Below are 19334 nucleotides of genomic sequence, written 5' to 3'. Positions count from 1 at the left end.
CCCATTTACCTCCAGTTTCCTCAGCTGATGTTCCTCTTCCCATCGCCCCCGCCATCACCCTACCATCTTGAACCTCTTCCTCCAGCTGTTCAGACCTCTGCCACAGCGCCACCATCCACTCAGATTCTAAACCCTAAGATGTCTGAATCACCCTCCTCCTCCAGCCAAGCTACCCTGCACACTCTGCAGACTTCACCACTGCACCCTCCACAGGCTTATCACCTCCATCACTTCTCTTTCAGAGTTTATGGTGGCATCTTTATGTAATATTCATTTCCAAAGGAGGGAAAAGGAAGAAAAACGTGGAGAGGAAGCCATCAGACCCAGATCCCTGTGCAGGCCTCCTGTTAACAGGCCTCCTGGATGCTGGACACCTTCCGTCCCAATCCTCCCCCGGGGCTGCCGGACACCTTCCTGACACCCGTCTCCGCATGTGACCTATACCTCACGGGTCCCATACCAACTAATGAATAAAATTTACATTTCTTCACATGAGAGTTAAGACCCCTCCTGACTTGGTCCCAACCTCACTCACCCCTACTCCCTCAATTCCCCACTTGCCTTCATTCCCTATAAATCCTATTTCCCTGCTGTTGGCACTTCAGAGCCCCGGTCACAATGACACCTCCATCTGGGAGGCCCTCCCCACACTGTCTTCTTCCACATAAACCTCACCCTTAATGGCCCAGCCTCTTCTGAGATGCTCTCCCTGATGCCCCAGCTGGAAGGAAGCCCAGCCTCAGCAGAAGCACAGCACCTGAGACGTGTGACAGCCGGCGTCTGCTCTAGAGCTCAGGAGTGTGTATACACGGCTTCTCATGGCTGCAGGACTGTAATTCTTTGAGGACAAAAGCTGTTTTATTCACCTATGTGTCCCCAAAGGATCTTGAATAAATCAGCCCCTCTAACCATGAAATTAAAATGAATCCAAATCTAAAGCTACTTTGTAAAGTCAGTCACTCCAGGGACAAACCTGAACTGCATGCAGTTAAGACCTGATGTCACGGAATTTGATCACTAATAAGCCTCAGGGCCTTTGCACTTGCTGTTCCCTTGGCTTAGAACACGCCTCTCTGACTCTCTGGATGCTCCTCCACCTTTGAGTCTCAGCTTATGTGGCACTGCCTCAGAGAAGCCCTCCACTTTACTCCTCCTCAGTCTCTAACACACCGTCCCGGGGCTTTCACAGACTGAGCACAACTGGAACACTTAGTTGGTTATCTGCTTCCTAACTTTCCACCTCCCTAGGCTCTGGGAGACCAGGGACTGTGCTGGCCTTGTTTGCGATGTTCCAGTAGTAACTCAACTGTACTGGGTACCTAAGAGGCGCCCACTAAACAGATGTTGGATCGGTGAGTGGATGGATACGTGGATGCATAAAAACAGGAGTAACCGCACCACCCTGGAATGGCGCACACCCGACGCAGTTATCAAAGTCTCTAAAGTACGACAATATACTTACTTGTCCAACCTTCGAAAGTTTAAGTTCTCTCAATGTATAATCGTGAGCGGCACTTTCTTTGACGTTCCTGACGCGCATGACCCCGTATTCTTTCAGAGCGTACTCGTCAGGCCAGTATTTGACACATTTACTCTGGAAGGGATCAGAGAAAAGAGAGTTAATCTCTGTGAACTCTGACATGAAAGCCTAAACCAGCAGATAACCAGTGTTCAAGTCTTGCTTAATGACCACTAGCATGGAAAATGACCTGTCTGGTGTCTAACTGTTGGTTTTCAAAGGAAAGGAAAGGAGAATTCAAATAAGAAAAGCAGGTGTGTGGAGAACCAGGGAGCACTGGGAAGAGATGGCCGCCTTTGTAGAGTTGTCTGATCTAAGCCACAGGTCAGAGGAGAGTCAGTGCTCATTTATTTCCCTCTAAGGATCCAAACAGACAGAGAGAGGGGGGCTACCCAGGCTGAGGGTGCTGTTTAGAGACCACTGAGTTTTGAATTCCGGAGATCTGCCAGTCACTCTGCAGGGACGGCAAGCAGGGACTCTGGAGGTGGATGGGCCGCCCCATGAGCCAGACCGTCTGGTTCCCTTCCACACCAGTGTAGGAGGCCTCCATGCCTTACCTAACCCAAGTGTGAGTTAACTCCAGCACAGAAAGGCAGCCGATGGGGTTTTGAACCAGCTGCTTTTTCTATATCCAGATCCATTTGATACCTGCTACACACGCCACCTTCACTTAACTGGGTGCCTGAGAACACCATGCCTGCAACAGCTGCTGGCTTCAGAGCAGGCAGACTGGAAATACGGCACCAAGAGAATCATTCTCGCTGCCGAAGAGGAAGCTATGTCGCTCAATGAGAGATGAGTCTGCACATATCTGGTGATGCATCCTGGGCAGAGAATGAATTTGTGTCTTATTTTTCCCTGGGAGCAGTCACCCACACCACTCACTTTGCACAGCCACCAGCAAGAGCAATGTACCTTGTACATTAGGAGGACAGAGAAATTCACCATTATGAAATGAAAAATATGAGAGCAGCTGCAGACATCCCCACAATCAATGAATAATTGAAAGAAAAAAACGTAGTAGGAGGAACGTTCAGCAGAAGAATTAATGGACAGTGCTACTTTTTTGCTTGGCATGGTTTATGTGGTCTTTTATTTATTATTCTGAATTCAGCTTTCCCTCTAGTATTTTATAGATCTAAATACCTCTTTGACAGATTTGATACAATTTTTATTATCTCCAAATAAACACTTTTACTATTAAGTGTATGCAGTGTTGTCACAGGCCGATCAATTCTGAGGACTGCCAGTTGCTCAAGAGAACACAAGTTAAATCACAAGTCCTAACACTGTAGCTGACTCACACATCTGCAAACTACTGTGGCCCTCCTCCCAGTTTCCCAAATTCTGATGTAAACCTTGGCAAACAAATTCTAAAATGTGAGCACTGAAACTTTAGCTTTCAAATTAAAGCCCAGGAATCAAAGGGAATCTAGAGGCTGGTTTTTCTTCTGTGCACTGGGGGTACCAACAGAGGAGGTTATCAGAAAAGGCCTGTGTGGAGAACGAAAGCCCATGGTGCCCTCTTCTCCAGCAGCAGGGGGAAAACAGGGAAACAGGCACAGGCCAGGGGTGGAGGGAAGGAGCGGGGCAGAGGGACCCAGCCCAGTGTCTGTCTGTCCTAGGAGCTTCTGACAGCTCTTCTGAAAGAGACCAATCCTGATCCTTCTGAAGTGACCCAAGAACCCTCTCTTCACAGCCCCCAAGTCCTCCGAGAACAGGTGGCCTCCTACAGCTGCAACCAGGCAACAGGCAGGACAGAGGCTTGGTTTTCCCTTCTGTCCTTAGGGCAGGTGGACCCTCACCCAAAGCAGAAACTATGAAGACGTTTTAAGTTGTCCATTAATTCAAGAACATCTAATGTTACTGCAGGCAGCCACTGGAGGAAGCCTTTGTTTCACAATGACCAGATCTGGCCTCAGAGGTATTCAGAAGTGTAACAACCAGCAGTACAACAACAAAAATCTTATAAAATTACACTGCCCTTCACAACTGATACGAAAATTACATCAGGAGGACTAAAATCCAAAATCACCCACTTGTCTTTTTATGGGGTATGACTGCTACATTTCATGCAACTTTTATATAAACCAATTAAAGTGTATCTAAAAAAGAATTTTAACTAGAACACGGACAAAAACAGAGAACTTTTCCACGTTAAAAAATCCACATGGATGGGCTCACTTTGGGATAACACAGAGCTGTCACTCAGCAAGATTTGTCTGCTTCTCTGTAGGTATGGAATGTTATCACTTTCAAAACGCTGAAGTGTCATGAAGAGTGTAGGGAGATGGGTACTTGGCACACGCTGCTTGAGGGGGTGTGCCCTGGGACAACCACGCTGGAGGTCAGTTTGGCAGAATGCATTAACGCTTACAACATGCACACCTGGCAATTCCATGACCTAGCAATTCTCCTTGACATCTAACCTCAGAAACACTTGGCATGTACACATAAAAGCAAGAACAAGACTGTTCACTTCAGCACTATTTGTAAAAGCAAAGATTAAAACATTTAAATGCCCGATATATGATGTTTAAATAAATTATGACACACTCATACCATGGAATATCACATGAATACTAAAAAGAATGAGGCAGGCCAATATGTACTAACAGAAGGAGTTAGAACATATATATAGTTGTGGGGCGGGAGGAGGGGAGGAGAACCCAAGATGCACAATAAGGTTACTGTATGACAACACTTTTTCATACAGTACTTTTCAGAAAATAGTACTATATATTTCTATAGGTGCAAATGTAGGTAGTAATGCGTATAATACATATACGTAAGCAAATGCCAAGAAGACAGTATAGAAGAATATGTATCAAACTGGTAACAGGGTTTACACTGGACGAAGGACCAAATTGGGTGGACAAGGGATGATGACAAAGGTAATTTTAACCTTAACTGTAATGTGTTTGAATGCTTGTCTGAATATATTGTTTGCGTAATTCTAAATAATTTTTTAAACGCTTAAAAGTCGTAAGTATAGTTCACATGAGCAGTGAAATCAGTGTTTATTAATTAGCCCTCATAGGCTCTTGAACGTACCAGACAAGCCTTCTTACGTTCCCTTTATAACCTCTGCTCCAGGACACAATGAAGTAACAGGGACTGGGTTTACCCTTACACAACTGGAAAACTGGAAATAAGGTTAGTAACAAGGACATTGAAAAATCTCCTATAAACATATCCCATATGTTCAAAAGGTATAGTAACTGATGTACATGTTAAGAAGAGAGACACAGACGATACTAAAAAGACTCCAAACTTGTAGAAATGAAAAGGACAATGTCTGCTATGAAAGTTACACTGGATGGGACTATCGGCAGATGATACACTACAGAAGAAAAGATTAACTGAAAGATGAATAGCAAAAGAAACTTAACCAAAAGGAAACACAGAAGGAAAAAAGTGAGCTGAAAAAAAAAAAAAACAAACAAAAAAAAACGAAGGAGGACAACTTCCAACAGCCTAATATACGTGTAACTGGTGTCCTGGAACAGGGTGGGGTGGGGTACCAATTTGAAGAAATAGTAAACATTATTCAAATTTGAAGAAAACTATAGATCCACAGACCTAAGAAGCTCCATGAACCCTGTGCAGAAGAAACATAAAGAAAACTACGCCAAAGTATGTCAGAATTAAATTTCTCCTCCTTTTTGTCCAGAGGGTCAGTTAGAGGGAGCGAAACTTGTTTATTCAGTTCTTAACGTGGTCAACCTCACACGTCCAATACTTTAAAAATAGTTTATCAGAAGAGTATGTAGGATACCTTTCCTCTTTCCACTTCTTTCGTTGTCATGACAATCACTCGAGAGTTCTCTTGAAACACCATCCGCCAAAAGTCATTCACTGTGTTTTGCAGGCAGCCTTGCGTGGCGATGTAACTCTTTTTGGGCTTTGAGTTGTTGCACTTGGTTTCAAATTCAGGCTAGAAATTTAAGGAGAAAATCCTTCAAACATTTGACAGTTGCTTTCAGGCCACAAGGAAGGATTTAAAATACAAAAATTTGGCTCGTCAGGAAATACCATGAAAAACAAAGTTTACCATGATAATATTTGCGTTGATGTAATCTGAAACAGGCTCATTGGGATCACCGTCATGTAGGACAACCCTGGTATGGTCAACTGGAAGAAAAAGAGACCACAGTCACAAAGGCACTCAGACCTCTTCAGGACAAATCAGTTCAAATCAGTTCACCCTCAACCCAGTCCAAGTTCTGTTCATTTAATGATAAAACAATGTTAAAACTGAGTATAACAATAATCTGAACACCACTGGATGCCTCATAATGCTTTTCCTTCCTTTAAGGAGAATAAAGTAGCAACGTCAGTTCCTTGGTTTTGATAACGTATGATGGATATACAAGACACTATCACTGTGAGAAGCTGGGTTAAAGGGTACGTGGGAACCGTCTACATATTTTTGTAATTTCTTGAGTCTAAAATTATTTCAAAACAAAAGGTTTCATTATAAAACAAAAGGAAGAGTAAAGTACAGATAAAATGACATGATATCTGAGATTTGCTTCAAAATATTTCAGGGAGAGAAGTACATCAGAATACAGATGAATCAAGACGGGGCATGAGTTGACAACTGTTGGAGCTGGGTGATGGGTACGTGTCGGTTCTATTTGTTTGTTTATTTGTTTTTTTAAACTATTCTGCCTATTTTTGAATATATTTTAAACTTTCCATAATAAAAAGCTTTTTTCTTTAATGAAGTAGAATTAAATACAGTATCTAGAAAAGACTCTGATGACAGTATCTGCCAACAAATTCTATATAGAAGGACATGGTATAAAAATCTGCGTGTTCTACTAGGCAACATACTTTACACAGGGAGTTAGTGATACAGCTGTATGTCTTAACAGAATAATGTTCTTTTGCTCCATGCTCCCCATTTTTAAAGAAATAAGAGGCTAATCAGAAGAAACATCTGATTGGGATCTTTAAGGGAAAAGAGGGCAATAATATTCCATTTAGATACTTCCTACATCTTACTAATGAGTACCATTTAGACCTCTTGAGCAGAAATGAAAACTTCAGATATAGAGGATGATTCCTCCTCAAGGTCATTAAGACCATGCTGTGGCTCAGACTGATTCTCTGTAAATTTCTTCTTGTCTTTTCTCAGGATTATCAATGCCTCCACGTCCTCCCTTCCTCACCTGCACACATTACAAATTATCTCTATGGATGTAACATACATATACACCGTGTTATGTGCACACATATACAGAAAGAGAGAGACTGTACTACACACGCATGTACACACACACATGTACGTGGTTTGAGTTTACAATATCTGACAAAATGGCTCTGACCTGATGAGACGTTAGAGCAATGCTCGCCAATTTGTCATGCTCCCCAATAAACTTACATAGTTTTTGAACGCCGAAATATATACACATACCCACAATCATAGATATAAACAAGACTTATTTTTAAATTGGGTAAATTCATTATGCATGTCTTGCCATTATCAGGTTTAAATTTTTCTTTTTTCTCTTTTTTTTTTTTTTTTGGATAAAGCACATAAATCAAGAGAAGTTCTACATGTTCCTTCCGTGCCCCCTGGTGGACTGCCTTGTATAGCCCGCTCTGGAGATCCTGCATTAGAGCGTGGGGCTAAGAGCAGTGACTTTGGGGGCTCCAGTACCAGTTCCCCCATGCACTCCCACGTGTGACCTTGCTAAAATGGTCTATAAGGCGAGAACAGTCAGAACACCTGCTCTGCATGCAAGCGACATGGATTAAGTGAGACGTGGACGCAGGGTCTGGCAGAGTCGGCCCTCAGGAGAGGTGAGCCGTGACAACTGCCTCATGCCATTTCTGGGCACCTGGTCCAAGGCCTACATCTTTCTGGGCCTCCTTTTCCCCTTGGTTCAGCTCAGACTCTGCCTGGCAGCATCTGAGTGTTAAAGGAGGCACTGCTTTGTGCATATCACAAGGCCCTCTTCTGAGCAAACCATAGGTATGTACCCGAATCTGCAGTAACTCGAGCTCCAGGGATGAGGGGGAAGAACAGTTGGAAGAATCATCAGGAGGAGCTTGTCTGTTCCCCAGATGAGGGGGAGTCCCAGAAAGGAGGTGAGCCCTCCCAAAGACCCATGGGCTGAGGACTGCAGAGCAAGGACATAAGCCTGGGTCCCCTGAGGCTCCTGGTGTGGCCTGACCCTGGGAGATGGCAAGCCTTGAGATTATCTCTCTGAGGCAGACAAAGCTCATTAACAGAAGAGGAAACAGCCATGCTCCAGCCTCCTAGTGGCAATTTTATCCATATCAGCATCACAGGAACTCGGTGAACGAGGCCATTCAACCCCACCACAATTATTTTGGAAACCACTCACCATTAAAAGAAGCTAAGGCCTCGGATCTGCTGAGAAGGCACACGGCCCCCAGAAAAGTTACAGAGATGCTGGGAATCAAAATCTCCAAGAGTGACTATTTCTGAGAAATACAGTGATACTTACAGGGCAGGATGTTTTTATATCTATTTTTGTTTTTATTTTCTTGCCTCTGACCCTCTTTTCGGCTGTAGAGAAGTTTGCACTCCTGTTGTTGTAGTGTCTAGAGAGAAACAAAAGTAAACAGTATTATGGATCAAAAACTAAAAAAAAAAAAAAAAAGCCTAACCCAGTATTTCTGCTTTAGGGAATTTATCGTAGGGAATGTTCAAGACTCATGACATAGTAGCTCATCTTAACGCTGTATCCACAGTGGCAGAAACATCAAAAACAACGTAAATGTCCAACTGCAAAGGGCTGCCTATATCACACTTTCATTCATTCATATAAAAGAACGTTCTGCAGCCACTTCATTTAAAAGATTTGCCAGGAGACTACTTAATGCCTTGGGAAGTATTAACTGAAAAAAAGGTCAAACTTCCAAAACAGTGTCTTACATAAATCACGTCTGCACGTGCCCATGTATATGGGAAATGGCAGAAAGATATACTCCAAAGAAGCGATGGGAATGTTTTTTCAGGCCAGTAGGACTATGAAGGCTTTTTCTTTCTTTCTTTCTTTTTTACATTGTTTTTTACCTTAATTTTCTACAATGAATAAATATTTATAAGAACAATTATTAAGTATGAATACCAGTTATTAAGTACAGGCGCCAACGAGCACGGGTGTATAGAATCCAAATAACAGATGTGATCCATGTTCTTGAGGAGTTTATAATCTGCCTACTTTTACCATTGATTAATTCAGAGCAAGCCATACGTCAGTTCTCAAATTCGGATTCTGGTGGACAGGAGAAGTGGTTTTGGTAGCACGGTATTGCGGGCGTGCAAGCTTTGTTAGCAAGGCTTTAGAGTCGACCTATACCTGGGCAGCCAGCCTGCGTCTTCACAGACACCAGCTCCCCTATGTTGTCAGGAGAGGGAGGGCCCTGTACCCTCCCCAGCCAGAGACTGAGGAAGAGAATGCAAGTGGTCAGGAAGGGTGTCTCCACCGGGAAAGGAGTAGGGACCGTAATCAGGGAGAGAAGAGCCTGTACCAGGCTGCCGCCCCGGGGCTGGGCCCAGGGGAGGAGGGACGTGGGGAAGAGAGGAGGACCAGCTGCAGAAACAGACAGGAAGTCGGCGCAGCCAGGCTGAAGCATTTTCAAGGACTAGGTTGCATTATCAAAACTGCCAAAAGTCCCTCTTCAAGGGGCCAGTGGTTTCAAACAAGCCTAATTTATAACAGGAAATCACAAATGGTCAAATCAAGAAAATGAATTGCAGACTAAAAAGAAAAAAAAGTTTTATATATATATATAAAATATATATTTATATATGCTAAAATGGTTATCCCTTAAAGGTTTCTTTCTCTACAAGGAGAAGCAAAGTCAATATTTCATAACATGGCAGCCCTGTTATATTTCCATTTCATTTATCTGAGTTTTATAGACAGGTACAGAGTCAGGAGTTTAAATCGCTATTTGACTCTTGGTTTCAAAATGCAGTATTTGGCCTTGACACACAACTCATAACCAAAGTGTTTGGCCAGCTGAAACCTGGACAAGAATAAAATACAATGTATGCATAACTCTGGCAATCAGACAGTCATTCAAAATTCTTAAATAAGCTAAGACTTAAAAAAATACAGCCATTTGCCTTCACGGAGCTGGCATCTCCTTTAAACTGTGACCCAGCCTTAACTGAGCAACACTGCTGCGTTAGGAAGAAGGTTCAATCTTGATTTTCAGGCATTCAGGTGAGGTTCAAAAAGAAGTTCAAACACTATGAACTGAATCCATCACTTAAACATCAACCAAGTGAAGAGAAACACCCGACAAAAGCTGCAAGGGGGGAGGGGGTGTACACACTAGGAAGTAACAAGGTGCTTGATTGAAAACAAAGTTAACAGCAAAGCCTTCAAGTGTTCACTTATGAAACACACGTCAAGTGACGCCCCAGCTGCGGAGGGCACGTTGCCAGAGGCATCTCTAGAAAAGGCGAATTTCATCCAGTCTCCCTGTTGAGTCACCTTCAGTTTCTCCCTCTGCCAAGATCAAGTGCAAGCTTTTCAGAACAACTCAGTCCTTCTTGTCTCTGAGCACGTGGAGGCCTGCCTCTAACCTCTGCTTCCTCTTCGCCAAGTTACCCTCCTGCCTGTGCCTCAGTTTCCACAAGTGCAGAGCGAGGATGACCCTAGTCACCTACCCACAGCTGGTGTAAGAGTTCAGACGCACTGTCCGGACTCCAGCCACACTAAAATATACATAAAGGTCTTGAACTCACCGTACGTCCTCAGGCCTTCAGGTTCTTGTACCAGCTGTCCCCTCTGCCTAGAACTCCCTTTCTCTGCCTTGGGTACCTGTGAATGGTTACGTTTTACGTATTCATTAGGACCCAACTCAAATACTTCCTCCTCTGGGAAGCTTTCCTGACCCACTCAGCACCGTGGAGCATGACTTCCTTGTGCCTCCAGATACCAGTGCGCTGCGTGCAGTACCTCCTTCTCGGAGCACGCTTGTCACATTGAACCCCAGCTGCATCTCTACAATATGTCTCTTGTGCTAGAGAGCATGGACCACGCTTGTTTGCCTGCAACCAGCACAGCACTGTGCACAAAGCAGGCACTCAAAACGTATTTGCTGAATGAACAAATACACACAGAAGGGGTGGGGACAGACAAACCACAGACTCTCATTGGTGATGGCCTCCCCTGCTGACACTGTCGACCTGGATTTCAACATAAAGGAAAATCACTGTAGGCAAAACATTAAAACAGCATTTCCCAATCTTTGCTCATTTGAAAAGCATCTTCAAGATGTGCCATCTCGGCACACCACCTATTATCAGCTGTTTTCTTAAACTGACCTTCTCTTTTTCCCCTTCACAGTATGTATTCCAGAAGGAAACTTCACATTACTAGCACACATGAACATCAGTATCACTTGCCATATACAGAAAGTAACCAGAAAAAGGAATATAATAAAAATGAAATACTGTCAAATTCTACCTAGATACCATTGCATGTCTGAGGTTTTTTGTGAAAAAGGGACACCACCCGCAGGTGTTCGAGGTAGATGTTAAAAGCATATTAAAACTATACTCAGACCTCCTAAGCCACGTCAAAAGGAATAGACAAGGGTTAAAAGAGAAAACCTTCCTCATTTGCTAATTCAATCCTACTTACTATAGTGGGTTACGACCGAAAATCAGCACACGAGAACATTCAGCCAGACTAAAGCCAGAGTTCCAGGCCAGGGAAAGCCTCATCAATCCCCATGGCACGTTGGCTGGACCTTCCACTCAGGGCAGCCAGAGGCGTCCCTCATTCAGCAGTAAGTTACCCATCACCTCTTCCAACAGGATTTGAGATGAACAGCACACAAGCTGAGCCAGTTTGGGCCCCAAGTCTTCCAAAAAGGACAGGCCCAGAGGCCCTGCGTCCCAGGCACAGTCGGGTGCTAACTGCCAGCAGCTGGCAACTGTCATGGATTGATAATCACTCAATGTACCTCTCCCCACAGCTCCTTCCTCAGTGCCTATTAGCCCATTCTCATCTGTTCCTGGGGCCTAAATTGCTTGAGCACATTTCATAGCACACAGTGGAAGGCTGCTATCCATCTAGAGGGAGACTGAAAAAAAAAAAAAGGACTCAGAAGTTGTCACTTTCCATGCTCTACCCGCAGAGGTTCCCCGAACACCCGAGATAATCAGTGACCACCTGCTAAGGGGCACCTCCTCCCCAGCACCAGGCTGATGGCTGGAGGAGGCAGAAGAGCCAACAAGCCCTGCCCCTAGGAAGTTATAATCCCTTCATGGTTTCTCTTCACAACCTCCCTCTCACCAGCAGTGCTGGGGCACCAGAAGCTGTGAATGACCTGTCAAGCTGAATGTCACCGTCTCCATCCCCATTCTCCACCGGGCCTGGCAGGATGTTAGTGATAAGCGTTGGGACAGGCAGCAAAAAAGACACTATAAAGCTGGGGCACAGGCTGCAAGATACCTTGTTTTCCCAAGTAATACAACTAAAGTGTGTGCACCCCAGGATGAATCCTCAGAAAGGACCAGGCTAGTTACAGTCACCTGATTACATGAGTCAAAGCTGATCAACAAAGGGATTATGTCAACTATTAAGCCTTTACAAAAGGCATCAAGAGAGTCGATCCTCTGATCCACGCTGTACATTAGGAATGCCCAGCAGCACGACCAACCACGGATGCAACAGGTGTTCATGGTGCAGAACCAACTGTCCCTTATATTTATGGCTGCTGAACACCCCTGCTCCCCACACCAGGACCCTTGCCAGCCTAAATGCCAGCAGCGGCGTCCCAGTCATTGTGGTGACCAACAGACACCCTCACGGTCTCCCAAAGCCTTCCGATTAAAGACCACTGGAACTGGCTCTTGGCCAGAATGTCAATGCAAGTGGAGAAGCAGGATCAAAGAAAGACAGACAGTCAACAAGTGAATGGCAGAGCCACACAGCCTTGTGCACCAGGACTGTGGCCCAAGAATTTGCCTGCACTGCTCTGAGCAACAGGGACAAACTGTTACGGGGGAAAAAATGATGCCACTAACCATGAAGTCCAGACCAAACTGCACAGTCACTTTACTTTTCAAAACAAAGCTACCAAGGGTGGGAAGGGAGGAAACAATGTTAACAAAATATTGATACCTGTTAAAACTGAGTGTTGGGAAAAAGAAGGTTCATTGTTCTGTCTTCTCGATTTGGGGGCGTGTGAAAACTTCAATAACACAAGGGTTTTATAAGCCAATTATAAAAAATCAAAATGTAAAAGCTCCTGCGAACTCTCCCCTAAGCCCGCTCGTGGCCAGCCTCCTGAAGGAGAGAAAGGGGGCTGAGAGAGGCTGTCAGGCAGAGGTCCTCTCTGGTTTGGGGCCCACAAATAATTACGAGGACAGTGGTAACCACCTGGCAGGCTCCAGAACCCGGCCTTCCACCTGGTCTCAATGAACTTCTGTTTTCCTTTGGCATCTGTCCTCCACACAGAGAACGCTGCGGTTTCTCACTCCATCCTCTTTTCTGCACACTCGGCAGTGTTACCAGGCACCAGGGGCGGGGGAGAGCCCCCACTTCCAGACACCACGCCGCAGGGCCTGTCACCATTCCCCTGCAGCACCCTCCGGGAATGAAGGGGCAGCTGGAGACTCGTCACCAGAGAAGATCCCAACTGATGGGCCAGCACTTACAAAACACCGTGAGGGACAAAACCGACCCAAGATCTGGTTCCCTTCCAGGTACTTGTAAGTCAAGTCACCTCCTTCCTCCGACAAGGTGAAGTATAAGTAGAAATACAAATTGAGAAGATGCGGTCCCCAGAGGAGAACAGGTTCTGACATAGGAAAACGCAGCAAACAGCACAAGACAAATCTATCGCTAAGTGCGTAATGAACTACATGGTATGGAATTTTAGGGAGTGAGATCCACAAGAACAACTGAAGCAGGGTTCTGGGAGGCGCCGAGGCAGGTGAGGGACTGAGATGAGTACAAGTAAGAAAGGAAGACATCCCAGCAAGTTAGGGATGCGAGTGAAGGTGGCTAAAGGGCCAGAGTTAGTGGGAGGGTGAAGGAACCTTGCCCAAGAGTCTGGAAGCTGTGTATTGTAAGTGGTGGGAAATGAGACTGGGTGGCGAGAGGAAGAAAAGCATCAGATGAGATCCCCATCTCTGCCTGCCGCTGCCCACCCAGGCGGTCCTGGGCCTTGACCTCTCAGAGCATCCAGGGACACAAAATCTACCTACCTCACGAGATCTGGGGATGCAACAAGATGACTCCCCTAGCCCAAAATGCAGCACCAAGTAGACAATAAATACTCGTTCTCTTCATTCTCTTCCTTCCTCTAAGATCAGAAAGACACCCAGGAAAGAAAAGTCAACAGGACCTGGTGGACGGCAAGGTATAGGAGGAAGAGGAGAAAGGTGAGTTAAGGGACACTCTGAGGATTCCAGCCCACAGGGTCAGGGAATAAACAGGACAACCACCAGAGACAGAGAAGTAAAAGGGGGCATTTGGTTTGAAGGGGAAAATAACAGGTCCCATTGTGAGTGCTTGAGTTTGAAGAGATATGACAGCCAAGGAGAAGTATGGAAGGCACCATTGAAAAGGTAAAACCAGAGCTCAGGGGCAACGTGAACTTAGGGGTAATCAGACCAGGGTGAAAACGGGTGTACTCCCCCATGAAGAGCGAATTTAAAGCAAGATGAGTAGAGGGCCCAGACAAGGTCTTGGAGAACCCCCAGGGTTAACCGGTTAGGGAGAAGAAAAAGCAACGAACAGCAAGAAAGGCACGAGGGAGGGAAAGAAGGAAAAAACCAGGCACAAACCAAGAAAATGGTGGGAATGAGAAGCTGGACAGCTGTCTGGAGAGCAGCACACAGGAGAAAGAGGCGAGAAGACTATTTTAATCACAATAAGAAAGCCGTTGATGTCTTCTGAAAGCGTCCTTCAGTAGGCTGGGGGAAGTCACACGCGAGGTTAGAGAAGAAAGGGACTAAGAAGACATGGAGGCTGCAGCACAGGCTCAGGGGAGGGAGGAGACAGGAGGACAATGGCAGGTGCAGAAAGCTGCAAGGTCGCCCAAATGCAGAGGGGGAGGTGTGGCAGAGAAGTGAAAGCACGCGCCGTACCTCTGGTTCTCCAGTAAAGCTGTCAAGTGGCTCCAGCAAATGAAAGCAAGCCAAAAGAGAAAAACGTGACGCTGGAGGGGCACAGAACAAAAGCGATGGCAGGGAAGAGAGGGGCTGAAGGAGGAATAGTTCCAAGGAAACAAAGGAATTTCTCCACAGTGGAGCCTGTGGAATAAAACCCCGTAACCACGGCGATGCTCTGCCCCCAGGAGGGTAGCGGCCCTTCTGTTAAGCAACTGGCAGCTTGGGCTGGGATGCAAAATCCTGCTGACAGTTCAAGGCTGCCATCCTGGAGCATTTTTAAGCACGAGGTGGGAATCCTGGTTGGAGGGCTGTTGTTCAACATGGCACTGCTTAGTCACCAAGGGGAAGATTTCCACTAGAAATCATCAGCAAGAATTATTATTCGAGACACAGCTTTGGGGTACAGTTAAAGCCTTGTCTCCGTAAAACCTAACCATGTCGAACCAGAACTTGTAGCTCCCCTGAGCAGGATGTAATCACTTTAAAGAAATCAAACTGGACTGTGGGTCTGAAGACAGGTACTCGCTCCTCCGGGAGACACACCGGTTGGTAGAGGTGCTGGCAGAATCCAGGCCATCTATGTAGCTGTCAGCAAATTCCCTGTGATACCCGTGCAAAAGGAGGCAGGCTTCTGACCACAACAGAGAAGGGAGTCTTGTGTGACGAAAGGAGGCTGGGCTTTAAAGAAAAATCAAATTACTAAGGACAAAGAAGCTTTAAAGTGCTGGGGGAAAAAAATAACCCCAGTTAATAAGGTATTGTGTGGGGTTTGTCTTTGTGTACTGCAGTGATTTTTTTTTTTAATCAGAAACAGTTGGTTCAAAACTAAAATCTTTCTGAAATTCATTACATTCTTTTAAGCAAGGGTGTAGAGGGTTCTCAGAGACCAAAATGTGCATTCACAAAGCCTCAAACGGGGACTCCAAATGGAAACTGCATGAGAATTAAGAGGAACATAGCAAAGCCTGGAACATTCCTCCATACTTTTTAAGCATCAGAAAGCTGTCCCTACTGAATATACACAAAGGGTCTGAATCTAATACAAGTCTCTCTTGCTATTGAAAACAACTCAGATTCAACACAACAGAAATACACTGTGCCCATTCTGTGCCAGGCTCACTGCTGGATTCTGGGGCTACAGTGAACAAAACAGGACTGATCTGGACTATTTTCTTAGACAATATGCATGCAGCAGCCATAAAACAGCGGGATCCAAGTGTGTCTCTTTATTTGTTCACCAACAGTTTCATTTAAACAAAACCTCTTTTGATTCCTACAGATCTAATAATGTCACCTGCTTCTATGGATTCAGAGTTATAAGAAACAAACATTAAACCAATAACCACACAAATTATTCATTAATTCCAAGGATGGTACGTACTATAAAGGAAAGGAGTTGTTGCTAAGTGTACATACAACGGGAAGATCCAATCCTGGCACGGGGACAGGGATGAAGGAAGGTTTCTGAGAAAATGACCCTGAGGCTGAGAACTGAAGAGTGAAGAGACGTTAGCAAGGCGAAGTGAGGAAGGAAGAACATTCTGGTACAATCGCACATCACTGAATTAGAATTGTACTCCCATTACATGTTTGACAGACAGAACCTAGAACAGAGACTCCAGTATAGAGTCTGTGCTTAACAATATTTGCTGAATGAATAAACAAATCACTGCTACTACCAACGTCTACTGTTGGGAGATATTTTGGGGGTGTCTGCTCAACTCCCGATCAACCTCATCTCTGAGAACCATTTCTCCCTGAACAGGGTGGTCTATGAAGATGTACTTGTTCTATGTGATCATGTCCTTGGACCAGAGATGGATGGCATCTGAGTCAGCGAAAATCTCAGAGACTCTGGTATAAAGACAGAAAGTTGCTAGTTTCAATATTCGAAAGGGATGAGAAGTAAGAAGCAGAGAAACTTGCTGAAGGAAAAGAAGAATGAAGCATGTGTGTGGAGAGCTGCATTCATGGGGGCAGACAGACGGCAGAAGAGGGCAAAGGGAGAGACTGGGGGCTGAAGGACTGTCAGCAGCAAGATTTTTACTCGCAGCTTTGGTCCTGTTCAGATGCGGTGTCCAGGCTCAGCCCATGGCACCCCCTGGCAGCTCATGTCTAGAGACTCTAAAGGGAAGAAGAGGCACAGTGAGGGCGAATACCCTAGAAATGCATCCATGCGACACGCACCTCGCCATGACGCACAAGGGCTGAATTCAGGTTTCAGGTAACTTGCACATCGCAGGCACAGAATTGCAGGAGCACAACCTGCCTTTTCATTTATTTAATGTCAGTCTCATTTTAGCAGAACTTTACTTCATTTCAACAAATCTAGAAAGATCATCCACCTTCATGAGCAGAGATAGGCAGGTGACACAAGATGTTTACACCAATCAGAAATGGGCAACCTCATTTTACCACAATTTAAAAAAAGGGGGAAAAAAGAAAAAAATTAAAGAAATGGGTAATCTCTGGGAAAAATCAAAGACGGGTTTGCAATGTTTTCATCATACCACATATTCTAGAAGAAAATCATCAACGTGAATTTATTTCAAAAGCAAAGGCGAAAAGAACCAAAGAGCTTCCCAAGGGACTCTATAGTTGAAGATGCATCGAATTTGGAGTAATTTGTAAGTGTCTTCCAAGAGAAAGTACCCAAAAGAACATAAAGATTTTTTACAGAAAACCGGAAGTCAGGTAAACAGACTAACAAAACATAGCTGTTAGAGTTAAATTATTGATGGCATTGCAATTTAGAGCTTTGGTTCACTTTAAAGACCATCAGAACACACAGTGAGAAGGAACTGATCTCAGATTTATCACCTTTCAGGAAACAACTAAGGTACCACCACCAAAATAATAATGCCCAGCTGTTGTGGATCAAACTTCAACTTCAGAGGATTTAGATTTTAATGAGTCTCTGCTTCCACATACCTAAGTTTTTCTGTAGTGGTTTGTTCTGTTCTCAGCCTTATTCCCTCAGCCCCAATCTTAAAGGGCAATTTTTTTCAAATTCACTGTATTCGGGAAGCAGGCAGGTAAGAGATCTAGAAAGCATGTCATCAGCTCTTTGGATCTAGCTTCAGTTTAAATGAAGCGTTAATGCCTTGATTTAGTGCATGACAATTTATCACCCCAGGCTGACCTCTACAGAAAATGTAGGAGAATACATATGTGATCCTGTTTTTTTTTTCCATTTCCCCTGAAAGCCAACTCAGTTTTCCCCCTTTTGTTGGTAATAATGTATAAAAGATGACCTGAATCTGAGATGTCAGAGTGAAACCATCAAGTCAGCATTTAGAGTCAACCTTTTCCCACGGCCAGACAAGTCAGGCTAGGATTTCCTCCTAAGTTCTATCCTGATTTCCCAAATGGGATCATGAAAAACTCCCCACTTGTACGAGCTGTGGGAAGGTTTGACTTTGTTTCTCTAAACACTGCCTAAGTGAGCTTTAAGAACCCACCACTGCACCAGACACCCCCCACACTGCTATAATTTTTTAAACGTTCATAGTCACTTTATAGACAGAATGGTATATATAAATGATCGCCTCAGCTATCACTTTAAAGGGAAGTGTTAAAATTAAAATGGGTCCTCTAGGGGTTCAAAATTTGTAGATGCTGACAGGCATATGTAGAATAGATAAATGAGATTATACTGTATAGAAGAGGGAAATATATACAATATATCTTGTGGTAGCTCACAGCGAAAAAAATGCGACAATGAATATATGTATGTTCATGTATAACTGAAAAATTGTGCTCTACTCTGGAAATTGACACAACAGTGTAAAATGACTATAACTCAATAAAAAGTGTTAAAAAAATTAAAATGGGTCTAGATTACAAAATCGTTCACTATTTCTTATACTTACCAAAAAGGTTTCATATATTTTAATTAAAAACAGTATTATAATTTTTTAAATGAAGTAATTACAGATGAAATAACACCAGGGATTTGTTTCAAGATAAACCAGGGATGGGGCAGTAAGTGGAGTGTAGTTTAAAAAGACTGGCCAGATAGCAACCACTGTTCATGCTGAGTGATAAGTGTACACTGCTGTAACTATACCATTCTCTCTGCTTTTGTCTATACTTGAAATTTTGCATAATAAAAAGTTTTGAAAAACAGGTTTTTCATTCAAACTTTGATGTAAGTTTTCTAAAATTTCAGTACTTATCCATCTTACCGCATCAGGCTTTATAGAGACTAAATGAAATGAAGTGAGTGTAATTAAATGAATGTTGAAATGCTGCCTTTTATTATCTAGGCTGGAGGGACAGAAGGAAGAGAACAATGAGCTTGAGATTTAAAATAAAATTCTGACTCATGGTGTTGATCATCACTTTGTCAACAGTGCTTTTTTCATCAGTGTCTTCCCTCTCTCAACTCCAAGCTCCTTAAAGACGAAACCCTGTCCATCTTGCTCACCATGTTGTCCTTGGTGACAAACCCAATGCTGGTAATAAAAGAATAAACGTGAGGTCAAGTCCCTGTTCAGCAATGTGGAGCCAAGACCGTGACTGTTCTATACTCTACCCAACCTCGGGGCCGCAATTCAATCAATATTTGTGGTACAGAAGCTGGACAAGTTACTCAACTTCCCTGAGCCAGAGGCTCCTCATCTGTAAACAGAAATAGCATCTCTCTCACCAAGTGAATCTGACACACTGTGGTTAAAAGGATTTCAC

At 44.2% G+C, this 19334-nt stretch overlaps 1 protein-coding gene across 4 annotated transcripts in view; it reads right to left on the bottom strand.

Annotated features, from left to right (window-relative positions):
• Positions 1–19334, bottom strand: part of PTPN11 (protein tyrosine phosphatase non-receptor type 11) — a 61510-nt gene that overhangs the window by 15696 nt on the left and 26480 nt on the right. For all 4 annotated transcript variants that reach the window (XM_032471954.1, XM_032471953.1, XM_032471956.1 and 1 more), the window contains exons 7-10: positions 8002–8098; positions 5574–5653; positions 5298–5456; positions 1463–1594 (exon numbers count right to left, since the gene is read on the bottom strand). In XM_032471954.1, the coding sequence (XP_032327845.1) occupies positions 1463–1594; positions 5298–5456; positions 5574–5653; positions 8002–8098 (468 nt within the window). The remainder of the gene's footprint in view (positions 1–1462; positions 1595–5297; positions 5457–5573; positions 5654–8001; positions 8099–19334) is intronic.

This window comes from Camelus ferus, chromosome 32, assembly GCF_009834535.1.
Source record: "Camelus ferus isolate YT-003-E chromosome 32, BCGSAC_Cfer_1.0, whole genome shotgun sequence".
In the NCBI taxonomy this organism is placed as follows: Eukaryota; Metazoa; Chordata; class Mammalia; order Artiodactyla; family Camelidae; genus Camelus; species Camelus ferus.
This window is presented reverse-complemented; position numbering and strand designations above follow the sequence as displayed.